This window comes from Salvelinus fontinalis, chromosome 25 (assembly GCF_029448725.1).
Source record: "Salvelinus fontinalis isolate EN_2023a chromosome 25, ASM2944872v1, whole genome shotgun sequence".
Taxonomy (NCBI): domain Eukaryota; kingdom Metazoa; phylum Chordata; class Actinopteri; order Salmoniformes; family Salmonidae; genus Salvelinus; species Salvelinus fontinalis.
In genome coordinates, this window is record NC_074689.1 from 3,489,773 (window position 1) to 3,508,259 (window position 18,487).

Sequence of the window (18,487 nt, forward strand, 5' to 3'; positions counted from 1 at the left end):
AAGGGGGCAGTGTTGGGCTGGGTAAAGGGGCAGTGTTGGGCTGGGTATGTGGGCAGTGTTGGGCTGGGTAAGGGAGCAGTGTTGGGCTGGGTAAGGTGGCAGTGTTGGGCTGGGTAAGGTGGCAGTGTTGGGCTGGGTAAGGGGGCAGTGTTGGGCTGGGTAAAGGGGCAGTGTTGGGCTGGGTATGTGGGCAGTGTTGGGCTGGGTAAGGGAGCAGTGTTGGGCTGGGTAAGGTGGCAGTGTTGGGCTGGGTAAGGTGGCAGTGTTGGGCTGGGTAAAGGGGCAGTGTTGGGCTGGGTAAGGTGGCAGTGTTGGGCTGGGTAAGGGGGTAGTGTTGGGCTGGGTAAGGGGGCAGTGTTGGGCTGGGTAAGGGGGCAGTGTTGGGCTGGATAAGAGGGAAGTGTTGGCCTTGGTAAAGGGGCAGTGTTGGGCTGGGTAAGGGAGCAGTGTTGGGCTGGGTAAGGTGGCAGTGTTGTGTTGGGTAAGGGGGCAGTGTTGGGCTGGGTAAGGGGGCAGTGTTGGGCTGGGTAAAGGGGTAGTGTTGGGCTGGGTAAGGGGGCAGTGTTGGGCTGGGTAAGGGGGCAGTGTTGGGCTGGGTAAAGGGGTAGTGTTGGGCTGGGTAAGGGGGCAGTGTTGGGCTGGGTAAGGGGGCAGTGTTGGGCTGGGTAAAGGGGCAGTGTTGGGCTGGGTAAGGGGGTAGTGTTGGGCTGGGTAAGGGGGCAGTGTTGGGCTGGGTAAGAGGGAAGTGTTGGCCTTGGTAAAGGGGCAGTGTTGGGCTGGGTAAGGGGGCAGTGTTGGGCTGGATAAGAGGGAAGTGTTGGCCTTGGTAAAGGGGCAGTGTTGGGCTGGGTAAGGGGGCAGTGTTGGGCTGGATAAGAGGGAAGTGTTGGCCTTGGTAAAGGGGCAGTGTTGGGCTGGGTAAAGGGGCAGTGTTGGGCTGGGTAAGGGGGTAGTGTTGGGCTGGGTAAGGGGGCAGTGTTGGGCTGGGTAAGAGGGAAGTGTTGGCCTTGGTAAAGGGGCAGTGTTGGGCTGGGTAAGGGGGCAGTGTTGGGCTGGATAAGAGGGAAGTGTTGGCCTTGGTAAAGGGGCAGTGTTGGGCTGGGTAAGGGGGCAGTGTTGGGCTGGATAAGAGGGAAGTGTTGGCCTTGGTAAAGGGGTAGTGTTGGGCTGGGTAAGGGGGCAGTGTTGGGCTGGATAAGAGGGAAGTGTTGGCCTTGGTAAAGGGGCAGTGTTGGGCTGGGTAAGGGAGCAGTGTTGGGCTGGGTAAGGTGGCAGTGTTGTGTTGGGTAAGGGGGCAGTGTTGGGCTGGGTAAGGGGGCAGTGTTGGGCTGGGTAAAGGGGTAGTGTTGGGCTGGGTAAGGGGGCAGTGTTGGGCTGGGTAAGGGGGCAGTGTTGGGCTGGGTAAAGGGGCAGTGTTGGGCTGGGTAAGGGGGCAGTGTTGGGCTGGGTAAAGGGGCAGTGTTGGGCTGGGTATGTGGGCAGTGTTGGGCTGTGTAAGGGAGCAGTGTTGGGCTGGGTAAGGTGGCAGTGTTGGGCTGGGTAAGGGGGTAGTGTTGGGCTGGGTAAGGGGGCAGTGTTGGGCTGGGTATGTGGGCAGTGTTGGGCTGGGTAAGGGGGTAGTGTTGGGCTGGGTAAGGTGGCAGTGTTGGGCTGGGTAAGGGGGTAGTGTTGGGCTGGGTAAGGGGGCAGTGTTGGGCTGGGTAAGAGGGAAGTGTTGGCCTTGGTAAAGGGGCAGTGTTGGGCTGGGTAAGGGGGCAGTGTTGGGCTGGGTAAGGGGGCAGTGTTGGGCTGGGTAAGGGGGCAGTGTTGGGCTGGGTAAGAGGGAAGTGTTGGCCTTGGTAAAGGGGCAGTGTTGGCCTTGGTAAAGGGGCAGTGTTGGGCTGGGTAAGGGTGCAGTGTTTGGCTGGGTAAGGGGGCAGTGTTGGGCTGGGTAAGGGGGAAGTGTTGGGCTGGGTAAGGGGGCAGTGTTGGGCTGGGTAAGGGGGAAGTGTTGGGCTGGGTAAGGGGGAAGTGTTGGGCTGGTTAAGGGGGAAGTGTTGGGCTGGGTAAGGGGGAAGTGTTGAGCTGGGTAAGAGGGCAGTGTTTGGACTAGAGCCCTGCACTCAGTATTGGAGGCACAGCTTGAGAAAGTGCATCACTGTAGGATCTAAAATTAGCTCCTCTCGTAGTCCCCAGCAGAAATGTGTGTAAACTAAAGACACCACCAAATATCATGTAGGCCTCCTAATCCTGATCCAGTTACAAGTGTTCAATTGCTGTGTCTCAGGGTCGGACTCAACAATGACTACCTGAGAGAGGGTTACGGTGTGTGTCTGCGTGTGTCTGCGTGCGCACACGTGAGTGTGTGTTCATGTCGCGATCCTTTCTATACTCTTCTCTGTGTCTGAACAATGTGGCGATCGTGGGCACCATTCACACGTCAGTGTTTGAATCAGACACATCTCACCCCCTTAGAGTAATCTGTTGCCAAGTGTGTCCTCATGCTCAAAGAATGCATCTGACCTGATGAGGAGGGGAGGCTAGCGTCAACATCTGAAACTAATAGCCAGCATGCATGCTCAGCAGAATATAACCAGTGGGGTAATTCACTTTTGATTCATACAGTGTATTTGTGTTTTAGCTGTAGTGATTTGGCAGGAGGAACATAGTGACATGCTTATTATTCCGAGCGGTGTATCTTCACACAGCTAGCGAATACCTCACATACAGTAAAGGGTCACTGGAGAGTAACCCGATGCATGTAAATGCAATTGGGACCCGGGCCATAATTGCCAATGTTTGTGTTAAAGTCTGCCCAGTGCATGTCTCATTATAAACTCAGCAAAACAAATCAAATCAAATGTATTTATATATAGCCCTTCTTACATCAGCTGATATCTCAAAGTGCTGTACAGAAACCCAGCCTAAAACCCCAAACAGCAAGCAATGCAGGTGTAGAAGTACGGTGGCTAGGAAAAACTCCCTAGAAAGGCCAAAACCTAGAAAGAAACCTAGAGAGGAACCAGGCTATGAGGGGTGGCCAGTCCTCTTCTGGCTGTGCCGGGTGGAGATTATAACAGAACATGGCCAAGATGTTCAAATGTTCATAAATGACCAGCATGGTCAAATAATAATAATCACAGTAGTTGTAGAGGGTGCAACAGGTCAGCACTTCAGGAGTAAATGTCAGTTGGCTTTTCATAGCCCATCATTGAGAGTATCTCTACCGCTCCTGCTGTCTCTAGAGAGTTGAAAACAGCAGGTCTGGGACAGGTAGCACGTCCGGTGAACAGGTCAGGGTTCCATAGCCGCAGGCAGAACAGTTGAAACTGGAGCAGCAGCACGGCCAGAAGAAACGTCCTCTCACTGTCAATTGCGTTTATTTTCAGCAAACAATACATGTGTAAATATTTGTATGAACATAACAAGATTCAACAACTGAGACATAAACTGAACAAGTTCCACAGACATGTGACTAACAGAAATGGAATAATGTGTCCCTGAACAAAGGGGGGGGGGGTCAAATCAAAAATAACAGTCAGGATCTGGTGTGGCCATCAGCTATATTAAGTACTGCAGTGCATCTCCTCCTCATAGATTGCACCAGATTTGCCAGTTCTTGCTGTGAGATGTTACACCACTCTTCCACCAAGGCACCTGCAAGTTCCCGGACATTTCTGGGGGGAATGGCCCCACCCCTCATCCTCCGATCCAACAGGTCCCACACGTGCTCAATAGGATTGAGATCCGGACTCTTCTGTCTTGCAGGAATTCACGCACAGAACGAGCAGTATGGCTGGAGGCATTGTCCTGCTGGAGGGTCATGTCAGGATGAGCCTGCAGGAAGGGTACCACATGAAGGATGAGGATGTCTTCCCTGTAACGCACAGCGTTGAGATTGCCTACAATGACAACAAGCTCAGTCCGATGATGCTGTGACACACTGCACCAGACCATGACGGACCCTCCACCTCCAAATCGATCCCGCTCCAGAGTACAGGCCTCAGTGTAACCATCACCCCTGGTGACACAAGACCACGACTCGTCAGTGAAGAGCACTTTTTGCCAGTCCCGTCTGGTCCAGCGACGGTGCGTTTGTGCCCATACGCGACGTTGTTGCCGGTGATGTCTGATGAGGACCTGCCTTACAACAGGCCTACAAGCCCTCAGTCCAGCCTCTCTCAGGTGTCTGGTTAGACTGTAAACTCTCCTTCCAGACTCACATCAAACATCTCCAATCCAAAGTTAAATCTAGAATTGGCTTCCTATTCCGCAACAAAGCATCCTTCACTCATGCTGCCAAACATACCCTTGTAAAACTGACCATCCTACCAATCCTCGACTTCGGTGATGTCATTTACAAAATAGCCTCCAAAACCCTACTCAATAAATTGGATGCAGTCTATCACAGTGCCATCCGTTTTGTCACCAAAGCCCCATATACTACCCACCACTGCGACCTGTACACTCTCGTTGGCTGGCCCTCGCTTCATACTCGTCGTCAAACCCACTGGCTCCAGGTCATCTACAAGACCCTGCTAGGTAAAGTCCCCCCTTATCTCAGCTCGCTGGTCACCATAGCAGCACCTACCTGTAGCACGCGCTCCAGCAGGTATATCTCTCTGGTCACCCCCAAAACCAATTCTTCCTTTGGCCGCCTCTCCTTCCAGTTCTCTGCTGCCAATGACTGGAACGAACTACAAAAATCTCTGAAACTGGAAACACTTATCTCCCTCACTAGCTTTAAGCACCAGCTGTCAGAGCAGCTCATAGATTACTGCACCTGTACATAGCCCATCTATAATTTAGCCCAAACAACTACCTCTTTACCTACTGTATTTATTTATTTATTTATTTTGCTCCTTTGCACCCCATTATTTCTATCTCTACTTTTTTCTATCTCTACTATCTCTACTTTTTTTACTTTTTTTTACTTGCTATATTGTATTTACTTCGCCACCATGGCCTTTTTTACATTTTTATTTATTTATATATATATTTTGTTTGCCTTCACCTCCCTTATCTCACCTCACTTGCTCATATTGTATATAGACTTATTTTTCACTGTATTATTGACTGTATGTTTGTTTTACTCCATGTGTAACTATGTGTTGTTGTATGTGTCGAACTGCTTTGCTTTATCTTGGCCAGGTCGCAATTGTAAATGAGAACGTGTTCTCAATTTGCCTACCTGGTTAAATAAAGGTGAAATAAAAATAAAATAAAAAAATTGCGGACAGTCTGAGCACTGATATAGGGATTGTGCGTACCTCGTGTCACTCGGGCAGTTGTTGTTGCCATCCTGTACCTGTCCCGCAGGTGTGATGTTTGGATGTACCGATCCTGTGCAGGTGTTGTTACACGTGGTCTGCCACTGCTAGGACGATCAGCTGTCCGTCCTGTCTCCCTGTAGCACTGTCTTAGGTGTCTCACAGTATGGACATTGCAATTTATTGCCCTGGCCACATCTGCAGTCCTCATGCCTCCTTGCAGCATGCCTAAGGTACATTCACGCAGATGAGCAGGGACCCTGGGCATCTTTCTTTTGGTGTTTTTCAGAGTCAGTAGAACGGCCTCTTTAGTGTCGTAAGTTTTCATAACTGTGAGCTTTATTGCATACCGTCTGTAAACTGTTAGTGTCTTAAAGACCGTTCCACGGGTGCATGTTCATTCATCGTTTATGGTTCATTGAACAAGCATGGGAAACAGTGTTTAAACCCTTTACAATGAAGATCTGTGAAGTGATTTGGATCTTTATGAATTATCTTTGAAATACAGGGTCTTGAAAAAGGGACGTTTCTTTTTTTGCTGAGTTTAGTAGGTTAATTTGCATGGTTAGGTTCACGACTCCAGATTGCCTGTCGGATTATCCCTCTCATAACGTCTTCTGAGTCAGATAAGAGTTACTCTTTATTATCATTTTATTTGAAATTTAATCATCTGCATTCATTAATAATATAACTCCATTTCTCATCAGTAACACTTGATTGAGCTTGTCTTAAAAGGGTATTATCTCTCCTCTCTCTTCTCCCAGGCTTTCTATTCCTCCCTCCTTCCCTTGTTCTTCTCTTCCTGTCTCCCCTACACTCATTTCTGTCTGGAAGGGGATACATAATCTCTACATCTGCTTTATGGCTTTTGGTTGCAGTCCAACACTGTTGTGCCACACTGCTGGCAGAGTGTTGCAGAGTACCACTAGATGGGGATGTGTAGTCATGGCAGAATGAACATGCAACTCACAGGACAGCCAAATGATAAAAAGAGTGTGCTCTCTCACTGCTCCTTTAAATAACATGGGACTGCAAGTGTTTGGCGTGGTCCTTGACGATTCTGCTCCATAGGTATATTTTCCTCTAGGTTTCACATCTCTTCCCAGGCGTCACACTCTTTCTGAAATATAGTACACTTGAAGGGCCAGAGAGAGAGAGAGACAAAATGTTTGCAACATTCATATATAAAGAGGTTAGCGGGGCAGTCACATCACACCGTCATGACTGCGGCGATAAAGGTACACAATGCCAAGTGCAGTGTAAGCAAACGGCAGAACAGCGAGCGGGAGCTGTGGCGTGTGGAAAATGCTAGTGGACACAGACAATGCAACAGGCTCAGGCCTGACTAGCCCTCAGAGGGACAGGGGTCGCCTCACTGCGGACAACAGCCCCCTCTCTCCCTCCCTCCCTCTGAGGGCTAGCCAGAGCAGGGGCTGCCACAGCATGGCCTCGGGGAGGACGCTGAAGTTCGCCCTGTGCGAGGTGCTGCAGTTTGTAGGCCTATGCGTGCCGCTCTTCATCGTCATGCAAAGGTTTGCCCTCATCGTGGCGCGGGTCAAGAGCATGGCGCAGCCTCCTGGCGACGCCAGCACCGCCTACTGGCTCATCGTGGCCTCCTCCATCGCCTATGTCACCTCCACAGCCCTGCTGGTCTGGGTGCCCATGAAGTACATGGTGTTCACAAATAAGACGTTTCTTGTCGGCAGGAAGAAGTGGTGAGTGTCTTTCTGGTCTATCTGGTCTGTTTGTTCTGCGACCTAGCTGGAAATCTATGTTAGGAGCTGTGTCTGAGCTGTAGCTGTATTTTTTGTAAGCATTTCACTGTAAGGTAACGTATACATTTCCCAAATTGACCTTCTCCTGTAACATACAGTATATATATGTAACACATGTAAGCACTTTACTATTGCCTGTAAGGTAACCTGTTGTATTCGGGTATGTGACAAATAAAATGTGATTTGATTTTTAATATAACAGCAATGATAATGGTTGTCTGGTCTGTGTGGCATGAACCTGACCGATAGCTGTGCTGTGTCTGACTCGACTGGCCTGCAATTGGTTCGGCTGTAGCTGGGCCACGTCTATCATGCCAACATTGAGCATTTCCAAATGCATTGATATTTTCCTTTTTCATAACGTCTAGCCTATAACTATCGCTCCTTTCTCTCTTTCCTTCTCTCTCTCTCTCTCTGTCTCTCTCTATCAGGAGGCCAGTGGCCCTGGTCTATGTGATCCTCTCCACATTACCCTGCTTTGCCTTTCTCATCGCCAGCTCAGAGGTAAACCATGTGACCCTGGTGTTACGCATCATTTGTTTATGCTCGTCTCAGTGTGTCTATGTTTCCGTGACCTTTGACTTAGATTCACCGTTGTAAGTGACCTTTGACACTCAACCTGTTGGTTACCTCTGAAATGAGAGTGACACTTACAGAGAGATATTCTAACTCAGAGGTATTCACATCCAGGCCTTGAGGTCTACATTATTGCTTGTTTCCTGGTACCCCTGGTAGTTCATTAATAGATTAATTATTCTTTTGATTAGTTCCAGAGTCCACTCACCTGATGTACTAGGTCCGAATCAGTCTAGATGATTCCATGCATATTGAACCCTACTGAGCACGATGCAGACTATCCTCTACACTCTTAGAATTAAGGGTACAATATTGTACCCTGGAGTATAAGTAAATCGAAATACACATAATGTACCTTCAGAGGTACACATACAGTATGATCTTACAAGGTAATGTACGGTATCTTTTAGGGTACTGTGTGATAAAGAGTATAATGGTACATTTTTGTACCCAATATTTTGAACATAAATATACAGTCATGACACTCTTACTCTCAACGTACGGTGAAGGTACATTTCTGTTTCCCAGGTTACAAACGTATTTTGTGTACCCTTAACTCTTGATGGCACTGATCTGTACCTTTGCTTACCATAAAAGCAATGTATTGAAGAAAAGTACATATTTGTACCCACCATGTGGCATGGAAACTATGAGGTTCACACCACTGTATAAGGGTCAAATTAGTTTAATTTTAATGATAACATTGATCTAGGAACTCACTTGGTGAAGGTCACAGGATTAAAAATGAATGAATTGAACAATCATGTCTCTGTTACTAACAAATACAGTCATGAGTGGTAACTCTACTAGGCAAGGCACACCAGTAAATGATATTGGAGGCATGGCTTAGTGGGGGCGTGGTTTTCAGTTAGTTATTTTTTGGCCACCCGTGAGTGGAAGTGTTGTACCAGTTTAAGTGGTCTATGGTAGAGGTACATCTGTGCTACTTTAAAAGAACAATTGGCTTTGTCACTGTGGTGGTTCCCTATAAAGGCACATTTTTCATTTTCTAAAAGCATGCTTTTGTACCTGTGGACTGTACGTAAGAAAGGTATGAACTGGGGTACAATTATGTATCTATAACTAAAGGTACAAAGGGCGTACTACAGGGTACAAGCATTTCTATAAGAAAAATATAGAAAAAATCTATAAGAAAAAAACCTGAGTGTACCATCATGACACAACCACGAGATAGTGAAGTTATTTGAAGTGTGGTGTCCTAGCGGGGGTCTTATGAGAGATGAGGGGGTCAAGTTGATGAGTTGAGACTAGTGATCGTATGCTTGATCCCGGAGCTCCGAGGCATACGCCGAAATTGCTAAGCGATGTACTTCGAAGCAGTGTGCCGATTCCTGTATTACTTTATCAGGAGCACGTGATTAATGATGTCTGGAGCATCGTTTCATCGAACAACCATTGGTTTGGTAGAAGACAAAAAAAGGCTATGCTGCGTACAGGCTACACAGGGTGTGGGACGTCATCTATAGTAATTTGGCTGCTCTAAATTATTTTTACCAGCAGGTGCCACTAGTGTACACTGTGTTGATCAAAGCCTAGGGTAATGAACCTATTTTCGACACTATTGGCTGGAAAACCTAGTTGAGAGGAACATGCAGGTTCTCAGGGGAGCAATCTACAGCCCTATGGCCAAGGGGTTAGTGATACGCAGCTGAGTTCCTCTTCCTGTCCCAGACGCCCTGGTCACATCAGCTGTCCATCTGGCACTTTCCCACTTCCTGTCTGTGAAGAGTCCACCTCCTGTGAGCCCACTTTCTAGAGGTTCCTGAAGATCCAGGGGTGACCTCAGGACCTTGGCTTATCTACTGTCTTTCACATAAGAGAAGCCATAAATTAGGCTCAGATGACTCCCAGTCTCTTTTGTTCTGTGTCCTGAGGGCAAGTAGTCCTGGGTTAAGCACACACGAGAGCTAAGTGATTAGCCCACTTACCCAGTATCACAGAGGGTATATAGCACTCATAGGGTGCCATGTAGTATTTGGAGAAGGTTTGGAGGGGAAGCCAAGCTGGCACAGGACTGTCACACCACCGGCACATGACCGTTTCATTAGATCACAATCAGGGCTAGAAATTGTAATGAAAGCTACTTTATTGAGGAAGAATTTTCTTACTATGACTGATGTGGTTGTCCCACCTAGCTAGTGTAAGATAAATGCACTAACTGTAAATTGCTCTGGATAAGAGTCTGCTAAAATGTCAACGTCATCTGATTCAAATCACAGATTGGTTATGATCATTGTCTTCTCTCAGGTGCAGATCAATAACAGTATAAGACAGGACACGTTCGCAGAGCTCCCCGTGTCGCTGATGCTCTTCTCCCTCATCTGCATCGATATCCTGGAGAGGATCCGCCACTGTCGACTCACTGGACACGGTGAGAATGCAAAGCTCTGTGTTCCGCACACACGTTTAACTGAACACTAGCTAGCTACTGTAGTCTGAATACTACCTGATCCTCTGCCAACTCACTGAGCGCGACCTCTGTCACATGCAGCTGGACCTAGTGTCATTTCATTACGACAACAATAGTGTACACTATCGGGGGATATGTTCTATCAAGAGATACAGTATGTATCGCAGGAAATGAGCAGGAAATTCTCTGCACGACCCCCCAATTGAGTTTTCGTAACACAGTGTTGAATTGGCAAAAACCATGACATGTTCTAAGGACGGCTGTCACTTTCTTGGAATCCCTTTATTCGAGGAAATAACCAGATCCTGCCCTTTTCCACTGATCAGAAATGCTATTGTATTATGGTAAATATAGTGCCTATAGAGCCCAGAGAGACAATCGCTGCGTTGTCCTGTGTTCTACACTGTTGGACTGTGTGGTGTGCATGTTTGTGCCATAATGAGATGTTCTGATCTGCGTTATTCAGTCACGGCTAACATACTCATGCGCTGTTGTCTTTCCGTCCAGCTAATGAATTGGACCGAGATGCTGAGATCCCTTCCAATGTCCTCACACACGTGGAGCACCTACGCGGAACCCCAGTGACACCAGTAAACCCAGCAAACCCTGCATCACCCGTAACGCCAGCTGTGCCCGGGCAACCTGCACAACCAGGGCAACCTGGTGGTCCAAATGGGCAGGACCAGAACGGGGCGGGCTCTCGACCAGAGGCCAATGGGACTTTCCAGGGGATGTCAGGGGGGATGTCAGGGGGGATGTCAGGTAACCAGATACCAGGGAGACAGTTTAGCATCTCAGGCCTGAGCTCACGCTCGGCACGCTCGGCACGTTCTGCACGCTCGGCACACTCTGCCAGCACGTCGGTGGACCGTGGCGTCTCACCATACGCCTACACAGGGCCGCTGCAATTCCTGTGTGCCAGCGATGCCCGAGCCGAGGTATTTGTGGACAGCTTTCTGTTCTGGATGGACACAGTGGAGATGGTGAGGGTGGCTGGGCACCCAGCCGTCTACTACTCGGGCTGGGTGTTCCCTATCTACATCTTCAGCTACCTGTCGTGCCTGCGGCTGGTGGTCATGCCCCACAGTCCCCTGCTGTCATCACTAGGTGTGGCCTTGCAGGATCTGCCCTTCCTGTTTGTGCGTATCGGCCTCATCGCCTTCTTCGGCTTCGTCACGCCCCTCCTCTACCTGATGAAGAACCTGCTCGTCTGCCTGGCCTTCATCTACTTCAACTTCATGACCAAGCTGAGGGTCTTCAACACCGAGAGGATGTTCTGATCTGAGTCGCCAGTCAAGGATGAGAATAAACAATGGACTACAACCCACTGGGCAAAAACTGGTTTCCACATCATTTCAACCCTCCCACCAAAAATGTGATGACGTTGTCATCAACGTAAGGGAATTTATTTATTTGTTTTTACAATTTCTTTTTAACCTAAATCCAATGTCATGGTGATCTTTTTTGTTGATTTCACATTGAATTCACCATTCAATCAAAAGTCAATCAAAACTAGACGTTGAAGTTACGTCTGTGCCCAGTGGAAATGGACTTCATAACAGAGACACCAAAACCAAAACAACATCTGACTCACACGGCGATGAGAAGAATTGGAGCGGATTCCTGTGTTCGGCACAGCAAAGAGAGATTGATCCATTTCATAACGATGATTCTGATTAAAGGAGGGACAGGATGACATTGTGGTGCTTTTTTGCAGGCTAAAAGGGAACTCTTTGGCAATTTGTTCCCGTAAAGGGGATGGAGGACATTGACTGTCAGAGGACTATGTGTTGTCTTAGTGTTATCTTATTTCCTATTTGTTCACCGTAGTTTTTTTACCCCCCAACTCCCCTTGCCCCTTGTCCCCAACCTGAACCATGGCACTTTGAGAATGTAATGAACCTGTCATGTCACTTACAGATTTGATAACAGATAATATATGATGTTTCTATTCTATTACCATAAAGTGCAGTGAATTGTGTAAGAATATACATCAATGTTGTTATACAGCCCAGATTTTTTCCCTTGCTAGGTTATCATATCCACAAATTTAAAACAAAGCGTGAGTTTGTACAAATGAAACATATATTTGGGTGTAAAAATTTATAAAGAAAAATAGAAAATCTGAGAAAAAAAGACATCTGTTTTATGATATGATTTCACGTGAGCATGAACTGTGTATGACTCCATTTATATGCGTGTGTTACCGGCCTCAGTCTGTAGGTGGCCTGTAATAGTATAGTTTACGTAAACACAAGTTTACGCTTGCAAAGATCTGCCGCTTTCTCTATTCTGAAGATTTTTAAAAATCTTCTTCAATTGTCTATTTTCTTTTACGTACACTACTGGTCAAAAGTTTTAGAATACCTACTCATTCAAGTTTTTAAAAAATTATTCTCTGCATTGTAGAATAATAGTGAACACATCAAAATATGAAATAACACATATGGTATCATATAGCAACCAAAAAAAGTGTTAAACAAATCAAAATGTATTTTATATTTGAGATTCTTCAAATAGCCACCCTTTGCCTTGATTTCAGCTTTCAACACTTTTGGCATTCTCTCAACCAGCTTCACCTGGAATGCTTTTCCAACAGTCTTGAAGGAGTTCCCACATATGCTGTGCAATTGTTGTCTGATTTTCCTTCACTCTGCGGTCCGACTCATCTCAAACCATCTCAATTTGGTTCATGTCGGGGGATTGTGGAGGCCTGGTCATCTGATGCAGCATTCCATCACTCTTCTTCTTGGTCAAATAGCCCTTACACAGCCTGGAGGTGTGTTGGGTCATTGTTCTGTTGAAAAACAAATGATAGTCCCTCAAAGCACAAACCAGATGGGATGGCGTATCGCTGCAGAATGCTGTGGTAGCCATGCTGGTTAAGTGTGCCTTGAATTCTAAATAAATCACTGACAGTGTCGCCAGCAAAGCACCCCCACACCATCACACCTCCTCCTACATGATTCCATATGTGTTATTTCATAGTTTTGATGTCTTCACTATTATTCTACAATGTAGAAAATAGTAAAAATAAAGAAAAATCCTGGAATGAGCAGGTGTGTCCAAACCTTTGACTGGTACTGTATATACAGTGGCAAAAAAAAGTATGTGAACCCTTTGGAATTACCTGGATTTCTGCTTAAATTGGTCATAACAATAGACAACCACAGTCTGCTTAAACTAATAACTCACAAACAATTATACGTTTTCATGTCTTTATTGAACACACCGTGTAAACATTCACAGTGCAGGGTGGGAAAAGTATGTGAACCCTTGGATGTAATAACTGGTTGACCCTCCTTTGGCAGCAATAACTTCAACCAAATGTTTTCTGTAGTTGCGGATCAGACCTGCAGGAATTTTGGACCATTCCTCTTTACAAAACTGTTTCAGTTCAGCAATATTCTTGTGATGTCTGGTGTGAACCGCTCACTTGAGGTCATGCCACTGCATCTCAATCGAGTTGAGGTCAGGACTGGGCCACTGCAGAAGGCATATTTTCTTCTGTTGAAGCCATTCTCTTGTTGATTTACTTCTGTGTTTTGGGTCATTGTCCTGTTGCATCACCCAACTTCTGTTGACCTTCAATTGGCGGACAGATAGTCTTACATTCTCCTGCAAAAGCCTTGATAAACTTGGGAATTAATTTTTCCGTCGATGATAGCAAGCTGTCCAGGTCCTGAGGCAGCATAGCAGCCCCAAACCATGATGCTCCCTCCACCATACTTTACAGTTGGGATGAGGTTTTGATGTTGGTGTGCTATGCCTTTTTCTCCACACATACTGTCGTGTTATGTGTTCCTTCCAAACAACTGAACTTAGGTTTAATCTGTCCACAGAATATGTTGCCAGTAGCGCTGTGAAACATCTAGGTGCACTTTTGCAAACTTCAGACATGCAGAAATGTTTTTTTTGGACAGCAATGGCTTATTTTGTGGTGTCCTCCCATGCACACCATTCTTGTTTAGTGTTTTACGTATCGTAGACTCATCAACAGAGATGTTAGCATGTTCCAGGATTTCTATAAGTCTTTAGCTGACACTCTAGGATTCTTCTTAACCTCATTGAGCATTATGTGCTGTGCTCTTGCAGTCATCTTTGCAGGACGGCCAGTCCTAGGGAGAGTAGCAACAGTGCTGAACTTTCTCCAATTATAGACAATTTGTCTTACCATGGACTGATGAACATCAAGGCTTTTAGAGATACTTTTGTAACCCTTCCCAGCTTTATGCAAGTCAACAATTCTTAATCTTAGGTCTTCTGAGATCTCTTTTGTTTGAGACATGATTCACATCAGGCAATGCTTCTTGTGAATAGCAAACTCACATTTTGTGAGTGTTTTTTATAGGGCAGGGCAACTCTAACCAACATCTCCAATCTCATCTCATTGATTGGACTCCAGGTTAGCCAACTCCTGAGTCCAATGAGCTTTTGGAGAAGTCATTAGCCTAGGGATTCACATACTTTTTCCAACCTACACTGTGAATTTCTTTATTATGTATTCAATATGGACGAAACAAATACATTAATTTGTGTGTTATTAGTTTTAGCACACTGTGTGTGTATATTGTTGTGACTTAGATGAAGGTCATACTTTTTCTTACCACTGTATATGTATATATATATATATATATATGAATATATATATATATATATATATATACATATATATATATATATATATATATATATATACACAGTTGAAGTCGGAAGTTTACATACACCTTAGACAAATACATTTAATCCTAGTAAAAATTCCCTGTCTTAGGTCAGTTAGGATCACCACTTTATTTTAAGAATGTGAAATGCCAGAATAATAGTCAAGAGAATGATTTATTTCAGCTTTTGTTTATTTGGTGTAACTGAGTCATGCTTTTTCTGTCACGATCGTGTGTTGAATTAATGGACCAAGGAGCAGCATGCATAACGTTCCACATGTTTATTAGATGAAACTCACACAAAACAATAAAGCGCAAAACGAAATGTGACGCTAATATAGTGCTCGCAGGCAATTAGACATAGACAAGATCCCACAAAAACCCAGTGTGAAAAGGCTGCCTAAATATGATCCCCAATCAGAGACAACGATAGACAGCTGCCTCTGATTGGGAACCATACCAGGCCAACATAGAAATGAAAAAACTAGACTACCCACCCTAGTCACACCCTGACCTAACCAAAATAGAGAATAAAAAGGATCTCTAAGGTCAGGGCGTGATAGTACCCACCCCCCCCCCCCCCCAAAGGTGTGGACTCCGGCTGCAAAACCTGACTCTATAGGGGAGGGTCGGGGTGGGCATCTAGCCTCGGTGGCGGCTCCGGTGCAGGACGTAGACCCCCTCCGCAATCTTCGGTGGCGACTCTGGTGCGAGGATCGTCGCCGGAAGCTCCGGACCGTGGATCGTTGCCGGAGGAACCGGACCGTGGATCGTCGCCGGAAGCTCCGGATCGTGGATCGTCGCCGGAGGAACCGGAACCTGGATCGTCGCCGGAAGCTCCGGACCGCGGGTCGTCGCCGGAGGAACCGGACCGTGGGTCGTCACCGGATTGAACCAGACCGTGGATGGTCGCCGGAGGAACCGGACCGTGGATCGTCGCCGAAGGAACCGGACCGTAGATCGTTGCCGGGGACTCCGGACCGTAGATCGTCGCCGGAAGCTCCGGACCGTAGATCGTCGCCGGAAGCTCCGGACCGTAGATCTTTGCCGGAAGCTCCGGACTGTGGATCGTTGCCGGGGACTCCGGACCGTAGATCGTCGCGGGAAGCTCCGGACCGTGGGTTGTCGCCGGAGGAACCGGACCGGGAAACTTCGCCGGAGGCTCTGGACTGCGAACCCTCGCTGGAGGCTCTGGACTGCGAATCCTCGCTGGAAGCTCCGGACTGGGAACCGTCGCTGAAGGCTCCGGACTGGGAACCGTCGCTGGAGGCTCCGGACTGGGAACCGTTGCTGGAGGCTCCGGACTGGGAACCGTCGCTGGAAGCTCCGGACTGGGAACCGTCGCTGGAGGCTCTGGGCTGCGAACCCTCGCTGGAGGCTCCGGACTGGGGACACACCTCAGGGCGAGTGCGTGGAGGAGACACAGGACGTACCGGACTGGGGACGCGCACTGGAGGCCAGATGCGTGAACCTGGTGCATATAACACCGGAATGGTGTCACGCTCCTCAGCCCGCCCGCTCTGCAGCGCTCTAAACGCCAACACCTCTCCGGAATCTTTCGTCGAGTTCCTCACTCGACTCCCTGACTGGCTCTGGTTTACCCCTCGGCTCCGCAGACCACTCCATGTTCCCCCCCAAAAAAACATTTGGGCTGTGTTTTGCGCTTGCGTCCTGGCCGCGAACCCTGGCGTCGTGGTTGTTCCTTCTTCGCTGCTTCTGCCTGTTTCCATGGCAGGCTTTTGTCTCCAGACAATATTTCCTCCCAAGTCCAGGATGTCCTCCACTCCTGGCTTTCCTCCCAGGCCCAGGATCCCTGCTCCTCCTGGGCCAAACAAATATTTTTCTGAGGTCTTGGCTGATTTATTTTGATTTTCCCATGATATCAAGCAAAGCGTTTGAAAGTAGGCCTTGAAATACATCCACTGGTGCACCTCCAATTGACTCCAATGATGCAATTAGCCGATCAGAAGCTTCTAAAGCCATGACATAATTTTCTGGAATTTTCCAAGCTGTTTAAAGGCACAGTCAACTTAGTGTATGTAAACTTCTGACCCACTGGAATTGTGATACAGTGAATTACAAGTTAAATAATCTCTCTGTAAACAATTGTTGGAAAAATGACTTGTGTCATGCACAAAGTAGATGTCCTAACTGACTTCCCAAAACTATAGTTTGTTAACAAGAAATGTGTGGAGTGGTTGAAAAATGAGTTTTAATGACTCCAACCAAGTGTACGTACACTTCCGACTTCAACTGTGTATATATATATATATATATGTTTTACTTTACTTCTTTACATTTTATGTACATTAAAGTTGGTTTTAACCAAATCAAGTTGAGGTTTTGTATTGAAGTCAATACACCCAGAGGGAGGACGGAAACTAGCTGTCCTCCAACTACACGATGGTGCTACTGAGTGCTGTTGAGGCTACTGGTAGACCTTCATTGCAAAACAATGTGTTTTAATCAATTATTTGGTGACGTGAATATATTTATAGTTGTATCTAAAAATGATAACTTTATTAATGTTTCACTATTTAAATTGTTCTGAAATTCACAGTGGAGGAGGGTCCTCCCCTTACTTCTCTGAGGAGCCTCCACTGTTTGACCCGTTGTTCTTGTCTCAGGTGACTGTGTGTGGAATGACAACAGTGTGGTGGACTATACTGTACCATCTGCAAAACAGCCAAAGGTGAGTTGGACTCAGCAGATAGAGTCCGCTATTTAAGATGGGATGATATCAGAGTCATTATTCAAATATTTCTGTGTTAATGTTTGCTTTGAATTGTCTTGCATTTACGTTGTCTGTACTTCTTTATCGTGGTAGGACTCGGTGCCGTCCTACCGTTCTAAAATGTAGAATTGACGACATTACAATATAAAACGAACCATTTCGGTAATTTATTTTAGTTTCATTGAGTCCTGCACAGATCGGTTTGGTGTGTAAAACTGAAGATCAAAATACTATCAATGTAATTTGCTTTGTTTTTGCAAAATTATATTGTAAATCGGTGCCCAAAAAGTGAGAGAAATAAAGTTTTGCATTATACTTTTACTCACACTTCTGACTTACAGTGCATGCTAAATCAATACATACTGAATCAACAGGTTTTTAGGGGGTTAATGTAAATAAAATGGTCAGATAGGCATTTAATATGACACACAGTATTTAGAACTATATAATTGGACCTCAACTATAATGAAACACAGCTCCATCACTACACAAAAAAGGGTTCTATCTTGAACAAAAAATGGTCCTCCTATGGGGACAGCCGAAGAACCCTTTTGGAACCCTTTTTTCTAAGCGTGTATGAGGTGGATTAAAGAGGCTACTACACATACTGTATTGACTAGAACAGGAAGAGATGGAGAAGGGTCAAATGAATGTTACCATGACCACCACAAAGAGTCTCAGAAAGGAGAGCAGTGTGGAATTAAATGTGGGCCCTTTAGGCTGTCTAAGGAGTGCAGTGTGGAATGCAAGCTGTCCAAGCCTGCCAACCCTGTCCAACACCATAAAGGAAACACGGTGCCTCAAAACCCACTCAGTCATTACTGTCAGCAGGTCCTAAACTACACACCAGTTATGGTCACAACCTTTGAGAATATGAACAAACTTTATATCAAACACAGTCAATCAGTCTGTCATTCAATCAATCAGTCACTGGCTCACTTACTCAGTCAGTCCATCTGTCTGTCAGTCAATCAGTCAGTCGCTTAGTCGGTCACTCAGTCACTCACTCAGTTACATTCAGTTACATGCAACGCAAGTTAATCTGCAAATAAAATGTATTA

At 46.4% G+C, this 18,487-nt stretch overlaps 1 protein-coding gene across 1 annotated transcript; it reads left to right on the top strand.

Moving 5' to 3' along the window:
* The first annotated feature begins 6,677 nt into the window (after positions 1–6,677).
* LOC129823360 (transmembrane protein 236-like) lies at positions 6,678–12,117 on the top strand. Its single transcript, XM_055882281.1, has 4 exons — positions 6,678–6,964; positions 7,456–7,528; positions 9,869–9,992; positions 10,539–12,117. Exons 1-4 carry the CDS (start codon positions 6,693–6,695, stop codon positions 11,309–11,311), a joined length of 1,242 nt encoding a protein of 413 aa, XP_055738256.1. The 5' UTR covers positions 6,678–6,692; the 3' UTR covers positions 11,312–12,117.
* The last annotated feature ends 6,370 nt before the right edge of the window (positions 12,118–18,487 follow it).